The sequence below is a fragment of the Coenobita brevimanus genome, chromosome 17 (genome assembly GCF_032717465.1).
Source record: "Coenobita brevimanus isolate Jiangsu-jjx chromosome 17, ASM3271746v2, whole genome shotgun sequence".
NCBI lineage: Eukaryota > Metazoa > Arthropoda > Malacostraca > Decapoda > Coenobitidae > Coenobita > Coenobita brevimanus.
The window spans coordinates 20793968-20816959 of NC_136970.1; the positions used below are offsets into that span (position 1 = coordinate 20793968).

The following is a 22992-nucleotide window of genomic DNA, read 5'->3' on the forward strand; positions in this document are numbered from 1 at the left end:
CCTGTCTGACTATAGTGTTTGTGACCTGAATTCTTGTCACGTAGTTGCCTCCCTCTAACTAACTCAGTGCCTCCTTCACTTCCTCTACACCACACGCCCTTGATGACTTCGGCCATATGAAGTGCTGTGCAAACTGAACTCAGAGAAACCTGGGAAGGTTGATGGTGTATGTGTGTAGGTGGCAGATGTGTGTGTGTGTGTGTGTGTGTGTGTGTGTGTGTGTGTGTGTGTGTGTGAGAGAGAGAGAGAGAGAGAGAGAGAGAGAGAGAGAGAGAGAACGCATTTCCTTGCCTCGATATTGTCCATTCCTGTCATTAAGTGGCACTAGTCATACACACGGTCCTCCTGCTGTCCTCTAAGACGAATACGTTTGCTCTTACTCCTTCTCCCTCTCCTCCGTCCTGTCTTACTCCTTCTCCCTATCCTCCTTCCTGTTTTTACTCCTTCTCCCTGTCCTCCTTCCTATCTTTCTCCTCCCTCTCTTTCCTCCTACTTTACTCCTCCCTCTCCTTCGTATCTCACCCCTTCCGCTTGTCCTTCCTATCATTCTCTCTTCCTTTCAGTAATATTCTCTCTCGCTTCTCTTTCCATCTGTTTCTCTCATTCTGTCTCACCTTCCTCCCGCCTCTGCCCAGCTTCAGCTCTTTCTCCAACGCCCCGTCTCTTCCTCTGATTCCCTTTTCCCTTCCTTCTTTATCTCTTGCTTTCTTCATGTTTAATCCTCTTAACCCTCCTTCCTCCCTCTTCCGCTCTTTTCTGTCTCCCTGTTCTTCTTCTTTGCCCTCGCCCCTCCTTTGTTCGTATCTAATTCCAGTTTTACATCCACTGGCATTCTCAGTTTTGTTAACGCCGCATCTCTCTCTCTCTCTCTCTCTCTCTCTCTCTCTCTCTCTCTCTCAGTCTGTCTGTCTGTCTGTCTGTCTCTCTCTCTCTCTCTCTCTCTCTCTCTCTACCTACCTACCTACCTAGAGAGAGAGAGAGAGAGAGAGAAAAGTGATGGTTATTGTGAGAGAAGGTGACTCCCAGTCTGATATCATAGTGAATGGAGAGAGACTGGAATTGGTAAGAGTTCAAATACTTGAGTACAGTGATAGAAAAGAGAGGAAAATGTGCAAAAGAAGCTGAAAGTAGAGTGACACAAGGAAGAAAAGTAGCTGGTGCAATGAAGGCCTTGAAAGAAACAGAGGCTTGAGTGTTGCAGCTGTACGAGGCTTACATGAGGGAGTGTTAGTGCCAGCTCTAACATATGGGTGTGAGACTATGGAGTGGCATGAAAATGAAAAGTCAAGAGTAAGAGAAGTGGAGATGGGACTGCTAAAGATTGAATGTGGAGTACAGAAGGTGGAAAGAATACGAAATAATGTGATTCGTGAAAGGTGTGGAGTGAGGAAGTCGGTCGACACCAGAGTTGAAGAAAGTGTCCTGAGATGGTATGGTCATGTGGAAAGAATGGATAACAATAGTAGTGAAAAAGGTATACCTGAGCGAATTTGAAGGAGGGAGGAGGCGAGGTAGGCCAAGGAAAAGGTGGAGAGATCTGATGGATGAGTGTTTGAGGAAGAGACGTTTGGAAGTCGATGAGGCTTGGGAACTGACAAGAGATCGAGCTGACTGGATAAATGTTGTGAGAAGTGCATGATCAGGGATTTTGGCACCCATTGTGAGCATGGCAGCTTCTGGATTGACTCAATCGGATACGTTTGTGTGAAGCTGCAGAATGTGGTGAATGTTTTTGGCGTATACGTTAGAGCCAGGATTCAGAGGGTTTGAATGATGAGTGAATGGAAGTGTAGCCTATTTGGATTGGGCAAGTTTGTGCTGTCTGAACATTACTATTCCTCACCCTGTCCTTGGGTGGGAAAGGAGGTCCGGATGATGATGATGATGATAAAGATATATATATATATATATATATATATATATATATATATATATATATATATATATATATATATATATATATATCTGCATCTATCTATCTATCTATCTATCTATCTATATATATATATATTCATTTGTATATATTTATATATATATCTAAATATATCTATATCTGTCTATCTATCTATCTATCTATATATATTATATGTATATCTATCTATATATATATATATATATATATATATACATCCATCTATCTATCTATCTATATATATATATATATATATATATATATATATATATATATATACATCCATCTATCTATCTATCTATATATATATATATATATATATATATATATATATATATATATGTCTATTGCCAGACGCCTCAATCCCATTTGGGGTGGCCACAAACAAATCGCCTCCATTTCACTGCCTTGCTCCCAACTCACACCCCCCTCTCTCATATATATATATATATATATATATATATATATATATATATATATATATATATATATATATATATATATATATATATGTGTGTGTGTGTGTGTGTGTGTGTGTGTGTGTGTGCCTTCCACTGATGCTTTTTTATCCCATTATTTTTCCACCCCTCATTTCCTTTTTTCTCTTTTTACTTAAACTCTGCACTTTTTCCTCCTTATCTCTCTTCATTATCTCGTCCTGTTTTTTTGCTCTTCTTGTTTCGCTCAATTTCTCCCACAATCTCCATATTTCCTCTTCTACCCATCTTTAGCTGGCTGTTCCTCTTCCCTTTCTCTCTCTCTCTCTCTCTCTCTCTCTCTCTCTCTCTCTCTCTCTCTCTCTCTCTCTCTCTCTCTCTCTCTCTCTCCATATTTTCCAGTCTTTCTTCCGTTTCACTCATTTTTCCCATCCCGACGTTTTCTGGGCAGTGGTACGCCCCAGTCCTGACATTTTTGGACCTTTTTTTTTTTTTTTGGCTCAAACATCCGCTTTTGGTGAGAAACATCGAAAATTCATAGAGAAATTGCTCACCTGAGGTTTAAAATACTCGATTCAGGTACGAGTACCTCCTTACCTGACTGGGTTTTCTAACAGGCTGGCACCAAAGAAAACGAGTTCTATGGGAGGGTAACTATTTTATCCACTCATAAACAGTATTTATTTATTTACTTGGTACGAATTTATATGTAGTACAAAAGTATATTGGTTTTCAAACAGTAATATAGGCATTATAAGCATTGTTTCACTCACTAACTCATCACCATTCATGACCTTTTTTTCCCACAATACCTGATCATCATTTCTGACTGTTTCTTCCTCTAATGCTATGTAAACTTTGTCCTTCACATTGTCATCAATTGGGGAATCACTCTGGCCCTGAATGTCTTTATTGGCCAGGTCACTGGTAACATGTGAATTGCCGAGACAATTGCGTGCAGGGGAGGGGGAGAGGTTATGCGGTGTAAGGCATTGTCCCTGCTTGGCATCTTGTAGAGGAATAGAGGAAGGTGTCCCGTGTATATGTGCCAAAAATCACTCGCGAAATCACTCGCAAAAATTGAAAATTGTGCAAATTAGGAACCTTGCAATGTTGCCGCGTTAATTTACGTCTCCGGGATATGAGTGCACATCATGTGAGGAAGTGAATTCACGTCTCCGGAATGCGGTGGGTTAACCTTTTCTCTCTCCTCATTCTTTAGTCTATCTCTTCCTCAGCTTCTCCATACCTTCATCCAGTCTCTCATTCTCCCCTCTCCTCTCTTCCTCTCTAGTCTCTCCTTCTCCCACTCTTTGTACGTTTTCTGCAGGTCAGTGCTTATGTTTGGTGGACTGCAGATCGGCCACTTAGAAGATCCCATTCTATCACCCCTTGCCATCTTGTGTAAATATTTGCTATTATTACGCTTCTCATGCTCTTTTATCTTCTGCTTTTTGTCTTATATCTTTGAAACAGTGGGTTTCTCTCTGTTCTTCTGCCTTCTTTTTCCTGCAGTTGTTATTATAAGCTAAAACTAATTTTCTCCTAGAACTACTTTGCCTTAACATAACTGGCGTTTACTTATACATCCCCTATCATACTCTCATACAGTTACATATACAACATTTCTTATTCTCTTGTTTTCTTTTTCTTTGTATGTTTCCGTGCAGTGGCGGAATGAAGAATGTTTGTGCCGGTAGCCAGTGCATATCTAGTAATACGATGTAATGCGTAATAACCTGCAAAGTTAGAATGATGAAACAAATTAGCTAATTTAATTAATGACTGTCAAGTAATAGGGCACATGTATCAGGTATATTTTAGTTCACACCGTCACGAAAACTATACTCATTTTATTCTATTTTGCCCTAAAATTGCTGTCTCACCATTCTGAGTGCTGAATTCCAAAAAGAAATTAGTATTTAACAATGATGGTAGTCACGAACAAGTGCTAGGGTAAGGAAGTTGGGCCGCAGTTTTTTTTTTTTTTTTTTTTTTTTTTTTTGGCAACAGAGGTAAGTAAAATAAACTGCATGAGGAAAAATAATATAAGCCAAGTTAAGGTGAAAAGTGTATAATTCTTCTCTTGGAAGGCAATGTTGGTGTCGCAGCCATTCCTTTTAGCTAACGAATGGAGGTGCTAAAAAAAAAATAAATTGTTCCCACAGAAATAAATATTCACTAATACTTTAAATAAACATCAGACATATAAGGAAACACTTTTCATACTATAAAAAAAAATAATTCCCCGCCATCTAGAATGCAATCAATCACAATTAAATCCAACAATCATCCCCACAACCACCTCACACTGCCACCAGTCCCTGTGATAATTGCCCACACGTTAAATACTTCACCATGAAAAATAGCCAAGTTATCACTGAACCCTGACATGTAATAACTGATGAGATATTTACCTCTTCATTTTTGTGTTACTGCCACACCGGGGGCTCTTTGCAGGGATGTGAGAGTAAATTAATAACTGGGGTTTACTCTTAGAATGTTACTCGGTTTAATTATTATAGAGTATTGTGGTAAGCGGTTGGTTGGCACTAGAGTTCATCATCATCATCATCATATTCCTGAAAAATAATCCACATCAGTAAAGGATAGAAGTACTGTCACCACTTGGATCCTGCGACCACAATCTCATCAAAGACCCATTTGTTTGTTGCTCCAGTCCTCCCCGTTCTGAACCAGTCAGGGTGACCAGATGGCATTTTGATAGGGAAGACTGGGATGGATTTAGAAATAATCTTGCTGATATTCCATGGCAGTCTTTCTTCTCCAGTGACATCAATTCTACCCAGTCCCACATTAATGATTTAATGCAAGCTGGTATAGAATTGTCCATATCCAGTCAAACGTTCACGAGAAGATCGGACTCCCCAAAATGGTCTGACAGCAATTGTGCCATAGCAACGACCCAAAAGTCCTTAACATATAAATTATACTTTAAATAAAATAATCTGCATCAGTCAATTTAAAATTGCTACAAATCATGCAAGAACAGTATTTAATCTCGCTAAAACAAACTTTCTTCACAACCAAGCATCCAGACGATTAAATAATCAATCTATCTATCTATCTATTGCCAGACGCCTTAATCCCATACGGGGTGGCCACAAACAAATCGTCTCCACGTCCCCGTCCCCCGCCATTTCACTGCCCTGCTCCCAGCTCACACCCTTTCTCATATACCTCTCCACTCCATCCCTCTATCTCATCTTTGGCCTCCCGCTCCCTCTCTCCCTCCACCTCACTCACATACACTCTCCTCGTCAGTTTCTCACTCTCCATCCTCTCCACATGGCCAAACCACCTCAGTGTGTTTCTCCTAACGCTTCCTATCACATCAACATCCACACCACAACGCTCCTTCACATTCTCATTTGTCAGTCTGTCATTCCATGTGACTCCGCAGGCTCCTCTCAAATAACTCATTTCCACTGCTCTCAGTCTTGACTTCCGTCCCTTCAACAAGGTCCAAGCTTCTCTTCCATACGTTAGAGTTAGTATCACAATATTGTCATGTAAGTTTTTCACTTCCATCCTCACTTCTCTGTTTCTTATCAATGCTTTCAAGGAACCAGCAACCTTTCTTTCCTGTTGTACCCTTTCAAGCACTTCATCCTCCAAACTTGCATCCTTACTCATCACACTATCCAATATTTAAACGTACTCACATTCTCCATTTCCTCCTCATCCAACCTCACTGTACATTCACTGACTTCTCTCGAAGACCATAACTTTACTCTTCCCTGCATTCACCTTTAGATTCCATTTCATACACACTCTCCCAAACTCATCCACCGAGCCTTGCAGTTCTCCTTTGTCTTCACTTAACAACACAGTATCATCTGCAAACAACAGTACAGGAAGTTTCCAAACACTGCCCTCTCTCATAAGGGCCACTCCAACATCCACTGCCCTACTTTGTATCTCTTTTTAACCCCATCCATGTACAGATTGAACAACCATGGAAACATGACACATTCCTATTTCAACCCAACCTTCAGATAGAAAAATTCACTCAATTCACTATCCACACGCACTGCAACCTTAGCACCCCCATACATACTCTTCACAGCATTCAACAACTTCCCATCTCATAATGATAATTCAGTTTTCTTGTCAACTCTCAGTTCTTTCAATGATAATCTTAATTAGTCGTCCCTCTACCTCAACTAAAATCTTCCGGTGGTAATGCTATAAATGACCCGAGTAGTAAAGAGAACATCCTAGCCAGAACATTTGACAGAAATTCTACCTTAGAGGAAATCAGCTACAACGTCCATGTACTAGAACTTGACTCTCCAGAAAAAGCTCCACTTAAGATACAGACTAGATACGTAAAACCAATTCTAGACAAATTACCAGTCAACAAAGCTTCATATCCAGATGGAATTCCTCCAATTGTTTTGGAAAAGTGTTCCCCAGAACTTACTTCTGTTCTAGCAAAACTTTTCAGACTATGCACACGTACTTGACATCTCAAAGGCTTTCGATCGAGTCTGGCATAAATCTTTAATTTCCAAACTGCCCTCTTACGGTTTCTATCCTTCTATCTGTGCCTTCATCTATAGCTTCCTTTCTGGTCGTTCTATAGCCGCTGTTGTAGACGGCCATCGTTCTTCTCCTAGATCTATAAACAGTGGTGTTCCTCAGGGCTCTGTCCTGTAACCAACTCTCTTCCTTTTATTCATCAATGACCTTCTAAGCTGTACATCTAACCCTATCCACTCATACGCTGATGACTCCACCCTTCACCTTTCCATTCGGTTCCCGCAACGCCCATCTCAGCATTTACTTCAACAAACAAAGGATGGGGCTCTGGCACACCTGATGTCTGACTTTGCTTGTATCTCTGACTGGGGTAAAAATTTTCTGCCTGTTTTTAGCGCATCAAAGACTCAGTTCTTACACTCATCAACCGGACAAAATCTTCCACAGGTATACCCACTAATGTTTAATAATATTCAGCTTAATCCTGCATCATCGTTGAACATGCTTGGGATTTCATTTACTCGGGACTTAACTTGGGAAGATCATATTACATCTCTTGTAAAATCTGCTTCCAAGAGATTAGGTGTACTAAGCCGACTCCGTTCTTTCTTTACCCCTGCACAATTGTTGACTCTATACAGGGGTCTTATCCGCCCCTGTGTGGAGTACAACTCTCATGTGCGGGGAGGCTCCCCACGTACAGCTCTTCTCAATAGGGTGGAGTCAAAGGCTTTTCATCTCATTAACTCTCCTCCTCTTACTGACTCCCTTCAACCTCTGTCTCTTCACTGCACTGTTGCATCTTTATCTTTTTTCTATCGCTACTTTAATGGTCACTGCTCCTCTGAACTGTCTGCATGCAGTCCTCCATCTCTACGACGGGGCGTAGCACCCGTCTAGCAGCTAACTCTCATCCCTTTTCTCTCCAGCTCTCTAATGCATGAGTTAACCGTTACTCCCAGACCTTCATTTATGCAATAGGTCAATTCTGGAACTGTCTCCCTCTGTCTGTATTTCCTGCTGCCTATGATTTCCAGTCTTTCAAACGCAGTGTGTCCAGGCATCTCGAAATGATCGGATCTTGAGTTTGGCTCTCTATTGTATTTTGTTTCTTTTTCTTGGAGGGAACTGTTATTGCGAGCTCATGGCCTTTGGTTCCTTCTTCCTCACATAAAAAAAAAAAAAATTCTTCGTTCCCCAATTGTTGGAGGAAAAAGAGAAAACAGTATCCACCTAATTCCAATGAGAGGCAAGCTCCTCTGACCCCTCTGGTTACAGATAAATAATTATAACATCTTCTGTTTGTAAAGTTTTTGAGACTGTAATTAATAAGCACATTGTTAAACATTTTGAATCCAAGAACTCAATTAGTGACGGAGTATGGTTTTGGCACGAAAGGTCCACTGTTGATATTCTCAGTCTCCTGACTCATACCAGTCATCAAAAAATTGACCAACATGGAGAAACCCATGCAGTAGCCCTTGATATTTCTAAAGCTTATGTTAGAGTGTGGCACCATTCCCTGCTGTCCAAACTCCCTTATTATGGCCTATCATCTTTTGTTCCTCTGATTTCCTCATATATTAGCGACAGAAAGATAGGAGTAAAAGTAGATGATATATATTCCAATGTCCACACGATAAGTGCTGGCGTGCCACGAGGATCAGTTCTAGCTCCAACTCTCTTCTGACTCATATGAATGATCTCTTATCTGCCACCCATAATCCCATTCACTCATAAGCAAATTACCCAACACTTCACAGATCATTTACACTTGAACACCCATTCACAAACTTTAATATCTCTAACTCGCAACTCAGTACTGCAAACTCCATTAATCAAGACTTATCCAAGATCACAGAATGGGGACAAAATAATATTCTATCATTTAACGCTAGGAAAACCAAATATATACAGTTTACTAATAGACAGATATTGTCTCCTTCCTATATTGCCTTCAGTGCTACCAATATTCCTATCTTTTAAAAGAATTTAAATTCTCGGTGTTTCACTTCAAAATTCCCTCAGCTGGACGTATCATGTGAGATCACTTGCTAAAACCACTTCAAAGAATCCGTGACTTCGTCTTTGACGAGCAGTAACCTATAATTTACAAGAGTCATGTACGCTCAGCTGGAATATTGCTCACCATTGTGGAATGGATGTGTTGAGGTTTCATTAAAACAACTGGAAAAATTCAAGACAAAGGTGTTTGAAGTATTAATAACTCTACGATTACAAAAGAATACCTCCTCGACAAGTAAACAGGAATGTTGTCTTCCTTGCATTATTCTGCAGATACTTTTATGGCAAAGGCTCAGACGAGGTTACATCCATTGTGCCATCTCTTACCTCCTCGACAAGTAAACAGGAATGTTGTCTTCCTTGCATTATTCTGCAGATACTTTTATGGCAAAGGCTCAGACGAGGTTGCATCCATTGTGCCACCTCTCCATGCCTTCCTCCGCGCTGCACGGGCATCTGGTAGCGCCCATGGCTGGACTGTTAAGTGCCATATTGCAGAACTTCGGCCTATCAGAATCCTGACAGGTTTCCCCCCAAACTTCAACCTACGGCGTTTCAAGTCCAACTGTTACAAGTTTTTTATGAATGGAGGACACCTGTAACCAAGTGCATGGATTTGTTTTTTTCCTTTTGTTTTTCCTTCCTCCGTTATGTTATTGTAAAAAAAAAAAAAAATCAGCTGCAGCATCGTCGTTGTCGTCGTCATGAACAATTGCCCTTCTGAAGATGGGATTGTGGTCTTTAATCACTGGATGAAGAAATTATTTTTTATTATTATTGTTATTATTATTATTTATTATTATTATTATTATTATTATTATTATTACAGGTATGGTGGTGATCCATCTGTGACAACAAAAACTGCTACCAAAATAACTGCTTCTGCAACAACTCCCACAACAGCAAAAAATAAAAAAAATACTACTGTATAAGCCAGCATATGAAGCATAATAATGTAGTTGTCAATGTGTACTGTATATGTGTATTAGGTGTATTTGTATTTGTGTAGCATTATGAGTGGTATCTAATCACACACATCTTCAGTCAAGGGTTGCATCTGTCCATCCTTTCGATTTGAGGTTCAAAATATTTTCTCCACCTCACTGTTTCTCTTGCTTGTCCCTCTTCTCTCTTCTCTTCCTTGTGACTTCATTCATTCATTAATTCATAAAATATTTCTCATGATTTTCGGTATTTCTAAGCTGTACCTTCCCTTCCCACTCTTTTTCCCTCTCCTACTTAAATCAAAATAACTTCCTGACGTCAGTTCATTTTGCGCCCCCTATTTTTCTTACTCTTCTTATTTTTATTCTTGTATAATGTTAACTTCATTGAGCCTGTATGCAGTATAAGCTACACCTGGGGAGTATCAAAAGTTTTAGTACTTAGGTTTGAAAACCATAATTTAGAAACTGAGCAAAAACTTTTTTAATTATGTCATTATCATTTCTTTAAGCCTATCTACAAAGCTGCCAGCAAGCCAGTAATGATGAGAGAGAGAGAGAGAGAGAGAGAAAGTGGGGAGCGGAATAAAGGCAAAGGCAGGGCATGAAAGGGAAGGCGAAATAGAATGAAAATATGAAGTTAGGTGAATGAAGTGAGATGGTGTGAATTGTGAGGAAAATGCCAAGTGGAAGAGATGTGGACTCGTGTAGAAGATATGAACAGTGAGAAATTATAAGGTAGAGTCTGTGAAGAGAACTGAGGTGTATGGAAGAACTGAGCTGTAAGGAAGTATGAGGTACAGGATGTGTGGTGTGTGTGTGTGTGTGTGTGTGTGTGTGTGTGTGTGTGTGTGTGTGTGTGTGTGTGTGTGTGTGTGTGTGTGTGTGTGTGATAGCAAGACAGAGAGCAGAAAAGGTAGACACAAGCCCTTTCGAGGTGTGAAATGTGAAGGTAAGTTGGTAGTGAAGTATGTGTGAGGTCGGGGTGATGTGACTTGTAGAGAAAATTGAATATGAGATAAATGTAAATCGATTTAAACTAAGGTTGGTTGTGGGAGGCGAGCTGCTGAAGGACGTGGAAGAAGAAGGTGTGTAAAGTGTGAAGAATGAAGTGTTACCTAAGTGAGAAGTGTTATGGGAGATGAAGGTGTGTAAGGTGTGTAGAATGAAGCATTACCTAAGTGAGAAGTGTGCTCTAAGCTGGGATAAAGACGTGAGAAGTGTGAGTCTGTATAATGTAGAGGGTGTGTGAGGTGTAGGTTCATCCGTTTGACAAATGGCCAACAGCTGGTGTAAATCAAGCCCATTATGAAACGTTTGGCCTGCACTCAGTGCAGAACGGAGAGAGAGAGAGAGAGAGAGAGAGAGAGAGAGAGAGAGAGAGAGAGAGAGAGAGATATGGGAGTGGAAGTGGGGACTGCGCGAAAGGGTGTCTCTTGACCCCATAATAAAACAAGACACATTGAAAGTGAATCCTAACTTGCCGGCATTTTGTGCCTCTGACAGGAGGCCATCACAGCTGGGTCGAGATTTACGAGCCCTTTTACACAGTCAGTGGAGTGCGAGAGAATTGAGGGTTGAAAACAAAACATACAGGAATTCCCGTGTACATGGTTGCGTGAAAATAGATTTTGCAGGCAATCAAACAATGTTGGTGCGACATTTCTTGAGAAAGAGAGAAACACTCTGCCACTTTGTCTCTTCTTCTTCAGTTCCTCTTCCTCTTATCCCTCTCTTCCAGTTCTTCCCTATTTCTCCTCATTCTTCCATTCTCTTCCTACCTCCTTTCCTTCTTCCAGTCTCTCATATCCTGTATGGTGCAGTGTATCCTATTGGAGAGGTTTTCTGTTTCTTTAGTAACATATTTTTAATACGTTATTTAATTTAGATTATATTACATAAACATTGTGTTACCTATATTTGATTAAGTTGTGTATGTGATTTGTGTTTGTGCGATGACTGTTTTAGTATTAAGAAATACGAGCTGGGGTGGGGAGGTTAGCTCATGACTGGCGAAACACAGTAGGCTAGTTTTTGTCAGGCAGCCATGGTTGTGACATGGAAGCCGGCTGCTCTCTGCTGGTGATTTCTGTTTAGAAACCATCGCTTGTACATATGGATTCGGGACGTGTAAGATGAACAAAGTTGGTGCTATGAGTGATCCAGTGTCTTGACAGGTCTCCAGTGGCGGGAGATACCATGTAAGGCAATGATCTGTTGTATGTTTACAGCAGTGTGCTGTATTACACTTTTCTTCTCAGTGGTTACCTTACGTGTATGATTAATATGCAGCATGTATAAATTTTTATATTTATTCTAATGAAAGAAACTGTGTTCTGTTGCAGTGAGTCATAATGTTGTAAGTTAATGACCTGTTCTATGTTTACTGCAGTGTGCTGTATAACTGTACACTTTTCTTCTCAGTGGTTATCTTAAGTGTGTTATAATCATGTAAAATGTATAAAATCTTTATATTTATTCTAATGAGTGAAACTTTGTGTTCGGTTGCAATGAGTCATATTGTTGGTATACTGATTCAGGATATGGTATGTGAGAGATGATCCGAGATAGGCTTTATTAGTTGGTATTGGGTCACTTATTTCAGGGTATTCGGAAGCTAGTTTGGTGTTTAGGGTATTGTGAACATTTCAGTATTGTTGCGAGTTTTGCAGGGTGATAGTCATCAATAAAGTTACAACAGCCTGCCCTAGATTTCACTGGAGTCATCCAACATTTCAACACGGCTCCTAGATGGATGTTGAAAAGGAGTTGCAGCGAGCCATGGAAGCCCGCACGTTGGCCAAGAGGAATTTTACTAGAAAGTGTAATCTTTTTAAAGACACAGACAGTCAAGAGGAAGTCGATGCTGTGTTAGCTGACGTGTGTATGGAGGTATGTGATGCTTACTCGAGAGTTGAAAAGTGTCACGATGAATATGTATCACTGCTTTTGAAAGGTGGTAAAGAAGACTGTGTCATTGTGGAAGTTGAGAACTACATTGATGAGTTGGAAAGGACAACTTATCAAGTGTTGTGTACACATAGAAAATTACTTAAAGAGAAAGGTGGAGAAAAGGAGTCTGGTGACAAGGAAAAAAGAGTAAAGGTGAAAGGTCTTCAACCTCCAGTGTTCAGTGGTGAGATAAGGGAGTATCCCAGCTTTAAAGATTGTAAGGGGTTAATGGAAAGTAGTTTTGATAAAAAGTCATATGCTTTAAGGTCCTGTCTCAGTGGGGTAGCAATGAGCTCAGTGAAGGGTGTAGAATATCTTTACGACAAAATGTTTGAGATGTTGGATGAGGAGTTTCGAAACAGCTACAAATTAGTAGATGTTGTGATCTGTGATCAGAAATCAATCAAGTTTGTTGGTGAAGGGGATAATAAAGAATCTGTGAAGATGATGGAGAAAATTGAGAGATGTTGGTTGGATCTGAAAAAAATGGGTTTAGAAGGAGAAATTATTACAGCAAACATGGTGAGTTTTGTGGAGAAAATTATGCCTGGTACGCCAAAGCGTGAACAGATTATTTGGTCTGAAAAATACAGAAAATCTGGAAATCTCTTTGAGAAACTGATGGAGTTCTTTTATTCAGCTTGGGACACATAAAGTTCTTCAGCAGTCACTGGAAAGGGTGACTGAGTCCGCTGTGGCGTTTTCCTGCGTTTATCACTTATGTGATGGATGGACGAGAATGATTTTTTTCAGCAGATAGAATAATTGGGTTGATTGGCTAAGGTGAGCTGCTGAGCCATGATGGTATCTTGAGCTGTCAAGGATGCCAAGAGTGTTCAGTATCACTGTCTGCATGGGAGTTATAATATTTGCCTTACATATCAGTGTAAATACTGGCCATAGTGGGTCAGTATATTTCATTATCCTGCCCTATTCTCCATTCCCACAGCTGCTTCACACCAAAAAAATACGCACCGCTGCTTCATACCAACTCATACCCATCACTGCTTCATACCAACCCATACCCACCACTGCTTCATACCAACCCATACCCATCACTGCTTCATACCAACCCATACCCACCTCTGCTTCATACCAACCCATACCCACCACTGCTTCATACCAACCCATACCCACCACTGCTTCATACCAACCCATACCCTCCACTGCTTCATACCAACCCATACCCACCTCTGCTTCATACCAACCCATACCCATCACTGCTTCATACCAACCCATACCCACCACTGCTTCATACCAACCCATACCCACCGCTGCTTCATACCAACCCATACCCATCACTGCTTCATACCAACCCATACCCACCACTGCTTCAAACCAACCCATACCCACCACTGCTTCATACCAACCCATACCCACCACTGTTTCATACCAACCCATACCCACCACTGCTTCATACCAACCCATACCCACCACTGCTTCATACCAACCCATACCCACCACTGCTTCATACCAACCCATACCCACCACTGCTTCATACCAACCCATACCCACCACTGCTTCATACCGACCCATACCCACCACTGCTTCATACCAACCCATACCCACCACTGCTTCATACCAACCCATACCCACCACTGCTTCATACCAACCCATACCCACCACTGCTTCATACCAACCCATACCCACCACTGCTTCATACCAACCCATACCCACCGCTGCTTCATACCAACCCATACCCACCACTGCTTCATACCAACCCATACCCACCACTGCTTCATACCAACCCATACCCACCACTGCTTCATACCAACCCATACCCACCACTGCTTCATACCAACCCATACCCACCACTGCTTCATACCAACCCATACCCACCACCATCCTACCCACAACAGTGCTTCCAAATTTATACTTCTGTTGCACCCACTCTTGACGCCCAGACTCAATATACGCACGCGCGCGCACACACACACACACACACACACACACACACACACACACACACACACACACACACACACTCACTCAAACACACACACACACACACACACACACACACACACACTCACTCACTCACTCACTCACTCAAACACACACACACACACACACACACACACACACACACACACACACACACACACACACAGGAAACATGGAATGCGGACGACTATGTGGAAGTGAGGGAGCTAATCTTAACAATATCTTACAATTGCTAGTCCATTATCTTCCATGAAATTAGAAAAGCCGGAAAAGGTGACATATAATTATCTTCTCTGCTAATCTTGTCTGAACCACTTACAGTACGGTAATTCAGCTTGGCTTAACAAGGGCTCCTTTTCGGTAACTTTTTTTTATTTTATTCCGTACGTCCATTTATTTTCACCCTCTAACATCTCATACCCTCGCTACACCTTACTGTGTTTCGCAACAAGGCCAACGTTTCTCATTGTGTGATTATGAGACTGCCAAGTATATAAGTTTAAGTACTTGCTCATCTGTTTATTTAGCAATACAAGATTGTTCCTTGTTTCCTGTGCGCTTGTATAATTATACTATCATTTACCTCCTCAGTCACCACTCAGATTCACAAGTCCACACCACAGTTAATATGATTATTATTTTTTTTTTTAGGAATTATTGCCTAGTAATCAGCTGTCAGATTTAATTATATTAAAATGTGTATCAATCCAAATCCAACATATATAGCCGACATCCTGATAATCCAGTACAACCAACTCTAATACTTCACCAGTTTTGATAATAAAGTGTACATTAATCAAAACCCAATGTCTGTAGTTAACACCCTGATAATGCAGTTCAGCCAACACTATTGCCTCTCCACTGCCGATATCACGCCGCAAAAATTACTATTGACACCTTTCATCCAATCAATAGTTGTTTAATTCAGTGGAATATTTTTTTACGGGTTTAATGGAATCGTGATCAGTTTCATTGTATACTGTTAATGAAGCAACAGCTGGACTGGTTAGCCTGTGGGATGGACGCAGGTATTCCAAAGGACTGAGTTGATGTGAGTTACATGAAGAAAATGTTTAGCTTCAGCCAAATCAACTTACCTAATGGGAAATTGATACAGATTGATGATGATGATGATGATGGTGGTGGGGAGAAAAGTGAGGGTGGAGGTGGAAGTGATGATGATGATGATGATTACATAACTGGCTCCGAGGCCAAAAATTAAGGTATGGGAAATAAAAAAATAATAATTTGGTTTTACGCCAGCTATCCCCGAAGGGCTAAGGCTTTGCCTCTGAGTAGAGGACTTTTGGATTGGAGCGTGTAGCATTTTATGACCGGATGCCCTTCCTGATGTCTATCAATGACCCTTGGGTGGATTCGATCCTCCAAACCTTCGGTCAGAGCGGAGCGCTCTAACCCATTGAGGAACATGTTAGGGCCTGGGGGACAGCGGGATTGTCTGGTTTACAGTCCGTCCACTCCTACCTTCGCTAACAGTATGTATGTGTGTGTGTGTGTGTGTGTGTGTGCGTGAGTTCACAGCTGTTGATAGCGTCATCGTAATGAACTGGACTTCAGGAAAGTCGGGTGTGCGAGTAATCCGGGTGGAGGAGAGGAAACAAGACGGAAGGAATTATAATCATACTCTAAACAGTGATTCTGTAAATGGAAAGACAAGATCCATTATTTGAATCATTATATCCGAGGGGAAAAGTAAAGCAAAAATGAGATATATGAATTTATAATTTTGCGTAGTATAAATGACTTAGACATTCAGTGTTCAGAGCCGCCCTGGTAATAACATCATCATCCTTGCAGTTGTTCAGTTGATCCACAAAAATCACTTGACATTTGGCATTTTTGTAAGTTCTAGGCAGGGTCGGATGTGATGCTAAGGAGTGGAATTCTCTCTCTCTCTCTCTCTCTCTCGAGTTCAGTCATGTCCGCTAACTAAGGACGTACCAGTCCTGCTTCACCCCGGTTGTTATTACATCAAACGATAAGTGGAAGAGTCACGGTGTCATGTTGGTGGCTGATGTCTTAACAAGCCATCCCTTTCATTTTAGCTTTTTTTTTTTTTTTTCAAATTTTCGTTCATTTTCATGTGGATGTTGAATTTCTTTCTGCCATTTACTGCCTTGGATTTTTCCTTCTTTGGGTTTTTCATTATACTTACGTCATCATTTACTGCCTTCTCAAACAACATGTATGTCACCCAAAAGACTAAATCTGTCGTGTTCTTTGGGTTAGTGTTTATACTCACTTCATCTTTCTTTTACTGCCTTTCGATAGCCGCGTAAACTAAGAATATCGTCCTGGCGGCTTCTCATTCTTAACTAGCCTTCCCTCTCATGTGAAAGTTATTCCGTCCAGTCTTTTTTTTTCTTTCTTTTTTCTGTGTTTCCTCCTGGGATGCTTTGCTTTGGTTCTGTACTAAATATTCATTCCAGATTTTCTTGCTGTGTTTTATTCTCGGTGGGTCCCTTGTTATTTCGTCATATGTTAGTCTACTTCGCTTCCTGAATTTCTTTGACATATAGATCCTCCTTATTATTTTCAAAAACATAAATTACTGTTTTCTAATCCCTCAAGTTTATTAGAAGTTATCCTCGGGTAAGTTTCCTGTATTTTTATTCCATATTCTTTGTCGGACCTTTTGTTTTATACCCCTTGGTTTCTTTTCATTTAATTCCAATAGAATTTTCAACCTTTTTCTTTTATCGTGCTGTTACCTTTTGTCCCCCCTCTCTCTCTCTCTCCCCTTTGTTTTCAGTTCTTATTTCAACCGTTTGTGCATTTTCCTGGGATACATCTTTCACTTTCCCACTAACGTAGTTTTCTTGCCTTGTTCTGTACCCTTCGTGAGTCCTTTTCAGTGTGTGTGTGTGTGTGTGTGTGTGTGTGTGTGTGTGTGTGTGTGTGTGTGCGTTTTCCTTCCATTATTCTGCTTTCCACCACCATATTCTCACCACATATGTCTTCGTTTCCATTTTTATTCTCCCTTCTACTTGTATTACTGATAGCGTGCCTTTCTACGTCATCTACAACCTGCTATGTCTGGCAGTGCATCATTCATTTATTTCCCTACTGCTTTTTTGTCCTATATTAATTTTCGTACGTTTCCTTCTCCCTGTAATATACTTCATCTTTCTTCAAATTTAGCTAGCCTGTTTCATTCCATTTTGTATATTTATTCTGTATCGTTCGCTCTCTTGTGTTCATTATCCACTTCGATTGACTTCTTGTGTGTGTGTGTGTGTGTGTGTGTGTGTGTGTGTGTGTGTGTGTGTGTGTGTGTGTGTAGTTTTTATCCACGTCTTTCTGTTTCATCATTCTTATTGTCAGTTACTTAGTGACCAGTAATCTTTTACCTGAGTTACCTTTTCTCTTTGTTTTGTTGATTTTGTGTCCCTCCATCACCCTTATGCGTTCATCGTCCTTTCATCTCACATTTGTAAAGTTTGTGTTGTTATAGGTTTTCCTTTTTCCACCTCTCTCTCTCTCTCTCTCTCTCTCTCTCTCTCTCTCTCTCTCTCTCCGATTTTCTTCTTTGTGCTTCTTTATTCTTCTTCCCTTTTATTACATTTTTTATCGTAAATTATTCATTCCATACTTATCCCTACTTCCATAAAGACTTTTCCTCTCAAGATCTTTTGTCACCTCGGATTACCTTTTATGTTTGTTTTCTTTTCACTTACTTCTTTTTCTTTCTTTCTTCTTGTCTCCTTCCATTCTCTCAGTTCCTCTAATTCCATTACCTGTTACTTTGTTAGCGAGGCAAAAACACCTGTATTTCTTGATAACGAGAGAGAGAGAGAGAGAGAGAGAACTGTGTCCATAGAAATAAACAAAATATGGGACTACTTCCTGAGCAAAGAATACATTAAGTAAATTTCAGCAATGCAAACACAACGACTGCAACATATATACAGTATATATATATATATATATATATATATATATATATATATATATATATATATATATATATATATATATATATATATATATATATATATATATATATATATATATATATATAACTTAGATCTTTAGTGGAAAAGTTTCTAGAGAAGGGAAAGAAGTTGTATGCGGCTTTCATGGATTTGGAGAAAGCATATGACAGGGTGGATAGACAAGGATTGTGGAAAGTGTTAAGATTATATGGAGTAGATGGGAAGTTGTTGAATGCTGTGAAGAGTATGTACGATGGTGCGAAGGCTGCAGTTCGTGTGGATGGTGAACTAAGTGAATTTGTCTCTTTGAAGGTTGGGTTGAAACAGGGATGTGTCATGCCTCCATGGTTGTTCAATCTGTACATGGATGGGGTAATAAAAGAGGTACAAGGTAGGGTAGTGGATGTTGGAGTGGCCCTGGTGAGAGAGGATAGTGTTTGGAAACTCCCTATACTGTTGTTTGCAGATGATACTGTGTTGTTGAGTGAAGACGAAGGGGAGCTGCAAGGCTTGGTGGATGAGTTTGGGAGAGTGTGTTAGAAACGGAACCTAAAGGCGAATATAGGGAAGAGTAAAGTGATGGTCTTTGAGAGAGTTGAAGTCAGTGAATGTTCAGCGAGGTTGGATGGTGAGGAATTGGAAAATGTGAGTACGTTTAAGTAGTTGGGTTGTGTGATGAGTAAGGATGGAGGTTTGGAGGGTGAAGTGCTTGAAAGGGTACAGCAGGGAAGAAAGGTTGCTGGTTCTTTGAATGCAGTGATAAGAAACAGGGAAGTGGGCATGGAAGTGAAAAAGTTACTACATGACAGTATTGTGATACCAACTCTAACGTACGGAAGTGAAGCTTGGACGTTGTTGGAAGGACGCAAGTCAAGAGTGAGAGCAGTGGAAATGAGTTATTTAAGAGGAGCCTGTGGAGTCACATGGAGAGACAGGCTGACGAATGAGGATATAAAGGAGCGTTGTGGTGTGGATGTGGATGTGATAGGAAGCGTTATGAGGAACACACTGAGGTGGTTTGGCCATGTGGAGAGGATGGAGGGTGAAAGACTGACAAAGATAGTGTATGTGAGTGAGGTGGAGGGGGGAAGAGGGAGGGGGAGGCCGAGGATGAGATGGAGGGATGGGGTGGAGAGGTATATGAGAGAGGGGGGTGTGAGTTGGGAGCAGGGCAGTGAAATGGCGGGGGACAGGGCGACTTGGAGGCGATTTGTTTGTGGCCACCCCAAACGGGGCAAAGGCTTCAGGGCCTATATCTCAGGGGCAGTCGCCTATCCCAAGGCCCAGTAGTCCTCCTACACCTCCACATGTCACCACTTCGGCGCTAACACCCACCGTCCATACTGAATACATGCTAGGGCTGTCTCATACAGGACTGGTGTATTGGTATTAGCGGGGGTATTTTTACGACATGTCGGCGGGTCATCTGGTAGATCAGGAAAGTCTGCCTTTTATGAAATTCAAATCCTTAAACTGTTCCCTGCCCCAGCCGGGATTCGAACCTGGGTCCATCAGGACTGCAGGCCGCCTCTCTACCGATTCAGCCCAGCTGAAGAACATTTAAATTAGGCAGGAAAGTAAGAACAGCTTGGTAACGCTGCAATCAGCAAGGAAGAAGCTGGTAATGCTGCTGAGTGGCGAGGCAGTAATACGGTAACAATATCTAGGAGTGTTATGTTTGTACCTGCGTGGGATATACTGGTGGAGGGGGTAGGAATGTATTAGGGGAGGAGGAAAGTGAGTCGCATACCTGGACAGGATGTGAGGTGAGTCAGGATTTGCGTGTGCTGTATACCCTAATGTAGGCTACACAACCCAGTAATCCTCAAAAATTACCTCATTACAGCATAATGCAGGTGTTGTCTACCGTACCTATTATATACCTCCTCCCTCACACTAATTTTCCAAGGATCAGATGGCAGATTTTTCAGGGCAAAATATATGACACATGAAAATAGAACATATTAAAGCTGAGTGTTTTAGACATAAAGGAATGTTAGTGCCAACTTTAACATATGGATGTGAGACTATGCTGTGGCATGAAAATGAAAAGTCAAGAGTAAGAGCAGTGGAGATGGGACTGCTGAGGAATATATGTGGAGTACAGAGGGTGGATAGGATACGAAATAATGTGATTCGTGAAAGGTGTGGAGTGAGGAAATCGGTGGACACCAGAATCGAAGAAAGTGTACTGAGATGGTATGGTAATGTGGAGAGAATGCATAACAACAGAGTGGTGAAAAAGGTATATCTGGGCGAATTTGAAGGAGGGAGGAAGCGAGGTAGGCCAAGGAGAAGGTGGAGAGATATGGTGGATGAGTGTGTGGGGAAAAGAGGTTTGGAAGTCGGTGAGGCTAGGGAACTGACAAGAGATCGAGCTGGCTGGATGAATGTTGTGAAGAGAAGTGCATGATCAGGGATTTTGGCACCCTTTTTCAACGTGACAGCATCCGGATTGACTCAGTCGGATACATTTGTGTGAAGATGCAGAGCGTGGTAAATGTTTTTGGAGTATCCGATGGAACCAGGATTCCAGGGGCTTGAATGACGAGTGAATGGAAGCGTGGCCCATTGGATTGGGCCACTATGCTCTTATACTCTGCCATTTTCTCTCTATCTTGAAAATTTTCCACTCTTCCCACAGAAGCTGTTTCCTCCTGTCTTCCCTTTCGTCTGCTCAACCATTTTCTTTGCAGCTTTACCTTGGCCATCACTAAGTGATGGTCTGAGACTCCATTCCCCCACCCTCTCCACACTTTTGCATCCAACACTTGTCTTCTCATTCGCTCATCCACATACACGTAGTCTATCATTGCGTTTCGTTCAACAAGTTCACCATCCATCCTCCTCATCCATGTATACTGGTGGATCATCTTATGTTGAAAGTAGGTGTTGGCTATTGCCAACCCCTTACCAGCACAGATGTCCACCAAAGCACTACCATTCCCATCTACTTCAGCTGGCACACCCCACTGACCAACCACTCCATCCACTTGTACATTCCCAACTTTGCCATTCATATCTCCAATCAACAGCACTCTCTCGCTCCTCTCAGATGTATCCATACATGCTTCTACTCTCGCCCAAAACTCATCTTTCACTCTTGCCACTCGGTCCTCTGACGGAGAATACACACATACAATCGCCCACGCTTGTATACCTACTTACATCCTCACCCATACAATCCTTGCACCCACTGTTCTCCTTCCACTTCTTGCTTATCATCAGACATACTCCCTCTCTTGCCCTCTCATTCTCATTAACTCCCACACATATACCGAATCTATATTCCCATTCTCTCACCCTTTCACCTCACCATTTAGTTTCAGTCAATCCACATATATCCACTTTTGCATCCTCAAACACCTGAACAATCTCTCTTTCTCTTCATCATTCACTCTTTTCACATTTCATGTTCCCACCCTCAGAATGTCCTTTGTCCGTTCCTTAGTCGTCAACGTATGGTCCGTCCTGGTCCGAGGCGATTTATTCGCTTGTTTAGTTAGTTCTTTTTACGGGGTGGGGCACTAACCCACCACCAACCCTTTTAGTCGCCTCGTACGACAGGCAGAGAAACTGAGAGAGTATTCTTGAAACCCCCCTATCCCCAGGGGTAGGGGGGTTTCTGTTTACACATTTACTTATGGATCTACAGTATATATGGATCTACCAATCTATTTACATATCTACTTAGGGAATGTACTCACACATTTACTTAAGGATTTACTTAAAGATATACTGACGAATATACATGCCACTCTATTGACGCATCCACTTTTGAATCTACTTACAGATGTACTCATGAGCATACTAATACACAAACCAGTCTACTGACGCATCTACTTACGACTTACCTATATACTCACGAATATACTAATACACAAACCAGACTGTTAGTGCATCTACTGACACATCTACTTACGGATCACGAATATATTAATTACACAAACCAGCCTACTAATAAATGCATCTACTGACGCATTTACTTACGACTTACGGATATACTCACGAATATACTAATACACAAACCAGACTGCTAATGCATCTACTGACACATCTACTTACGGATCACGAATATACCCAATAACACACAAACCAGACAACTAACGCATCTACTGACGCATCTACTTACGGATTATGATAGTAATTACACAACCAGACTGCTAACGCATCTACTTACGCATTTACTTGCTGATATACTTACACATCTGGTTACACACCTACTCTCGCGTGTACTTATGCATCTGCTATCGGATCTACTTACGGCTGTACTTACGGCTGTACTTACGCGTGACTATGAGTGTGAAGAAATATGA

The 22992-nt window shown here is 41.2% G+C and overlaps 1 protein-coding gene across 1 annotated transcript in view; it reads right to left on the reverse strand.

Annotated features, from left to right (window-relative positions):
* Positions 1–22992, reverse strand: part of LOC145391130 (uncharacterized) — a 414935-nt gene that overhangs the window by 389271 nt on the left and 2672 nt on the right. Inside the window, exon 4 of the mRNA XM_080265814.1 lies at positions 22965–22992. This exon is cut by the window's right edge and continues 81 nt beyond it. Within this exon, the coding sequence (XP_080121940.1) occupies positions 22965–22992 (28 nt within the window). The remainder of the gene's footprint in view (positions 1–22964) is intronic.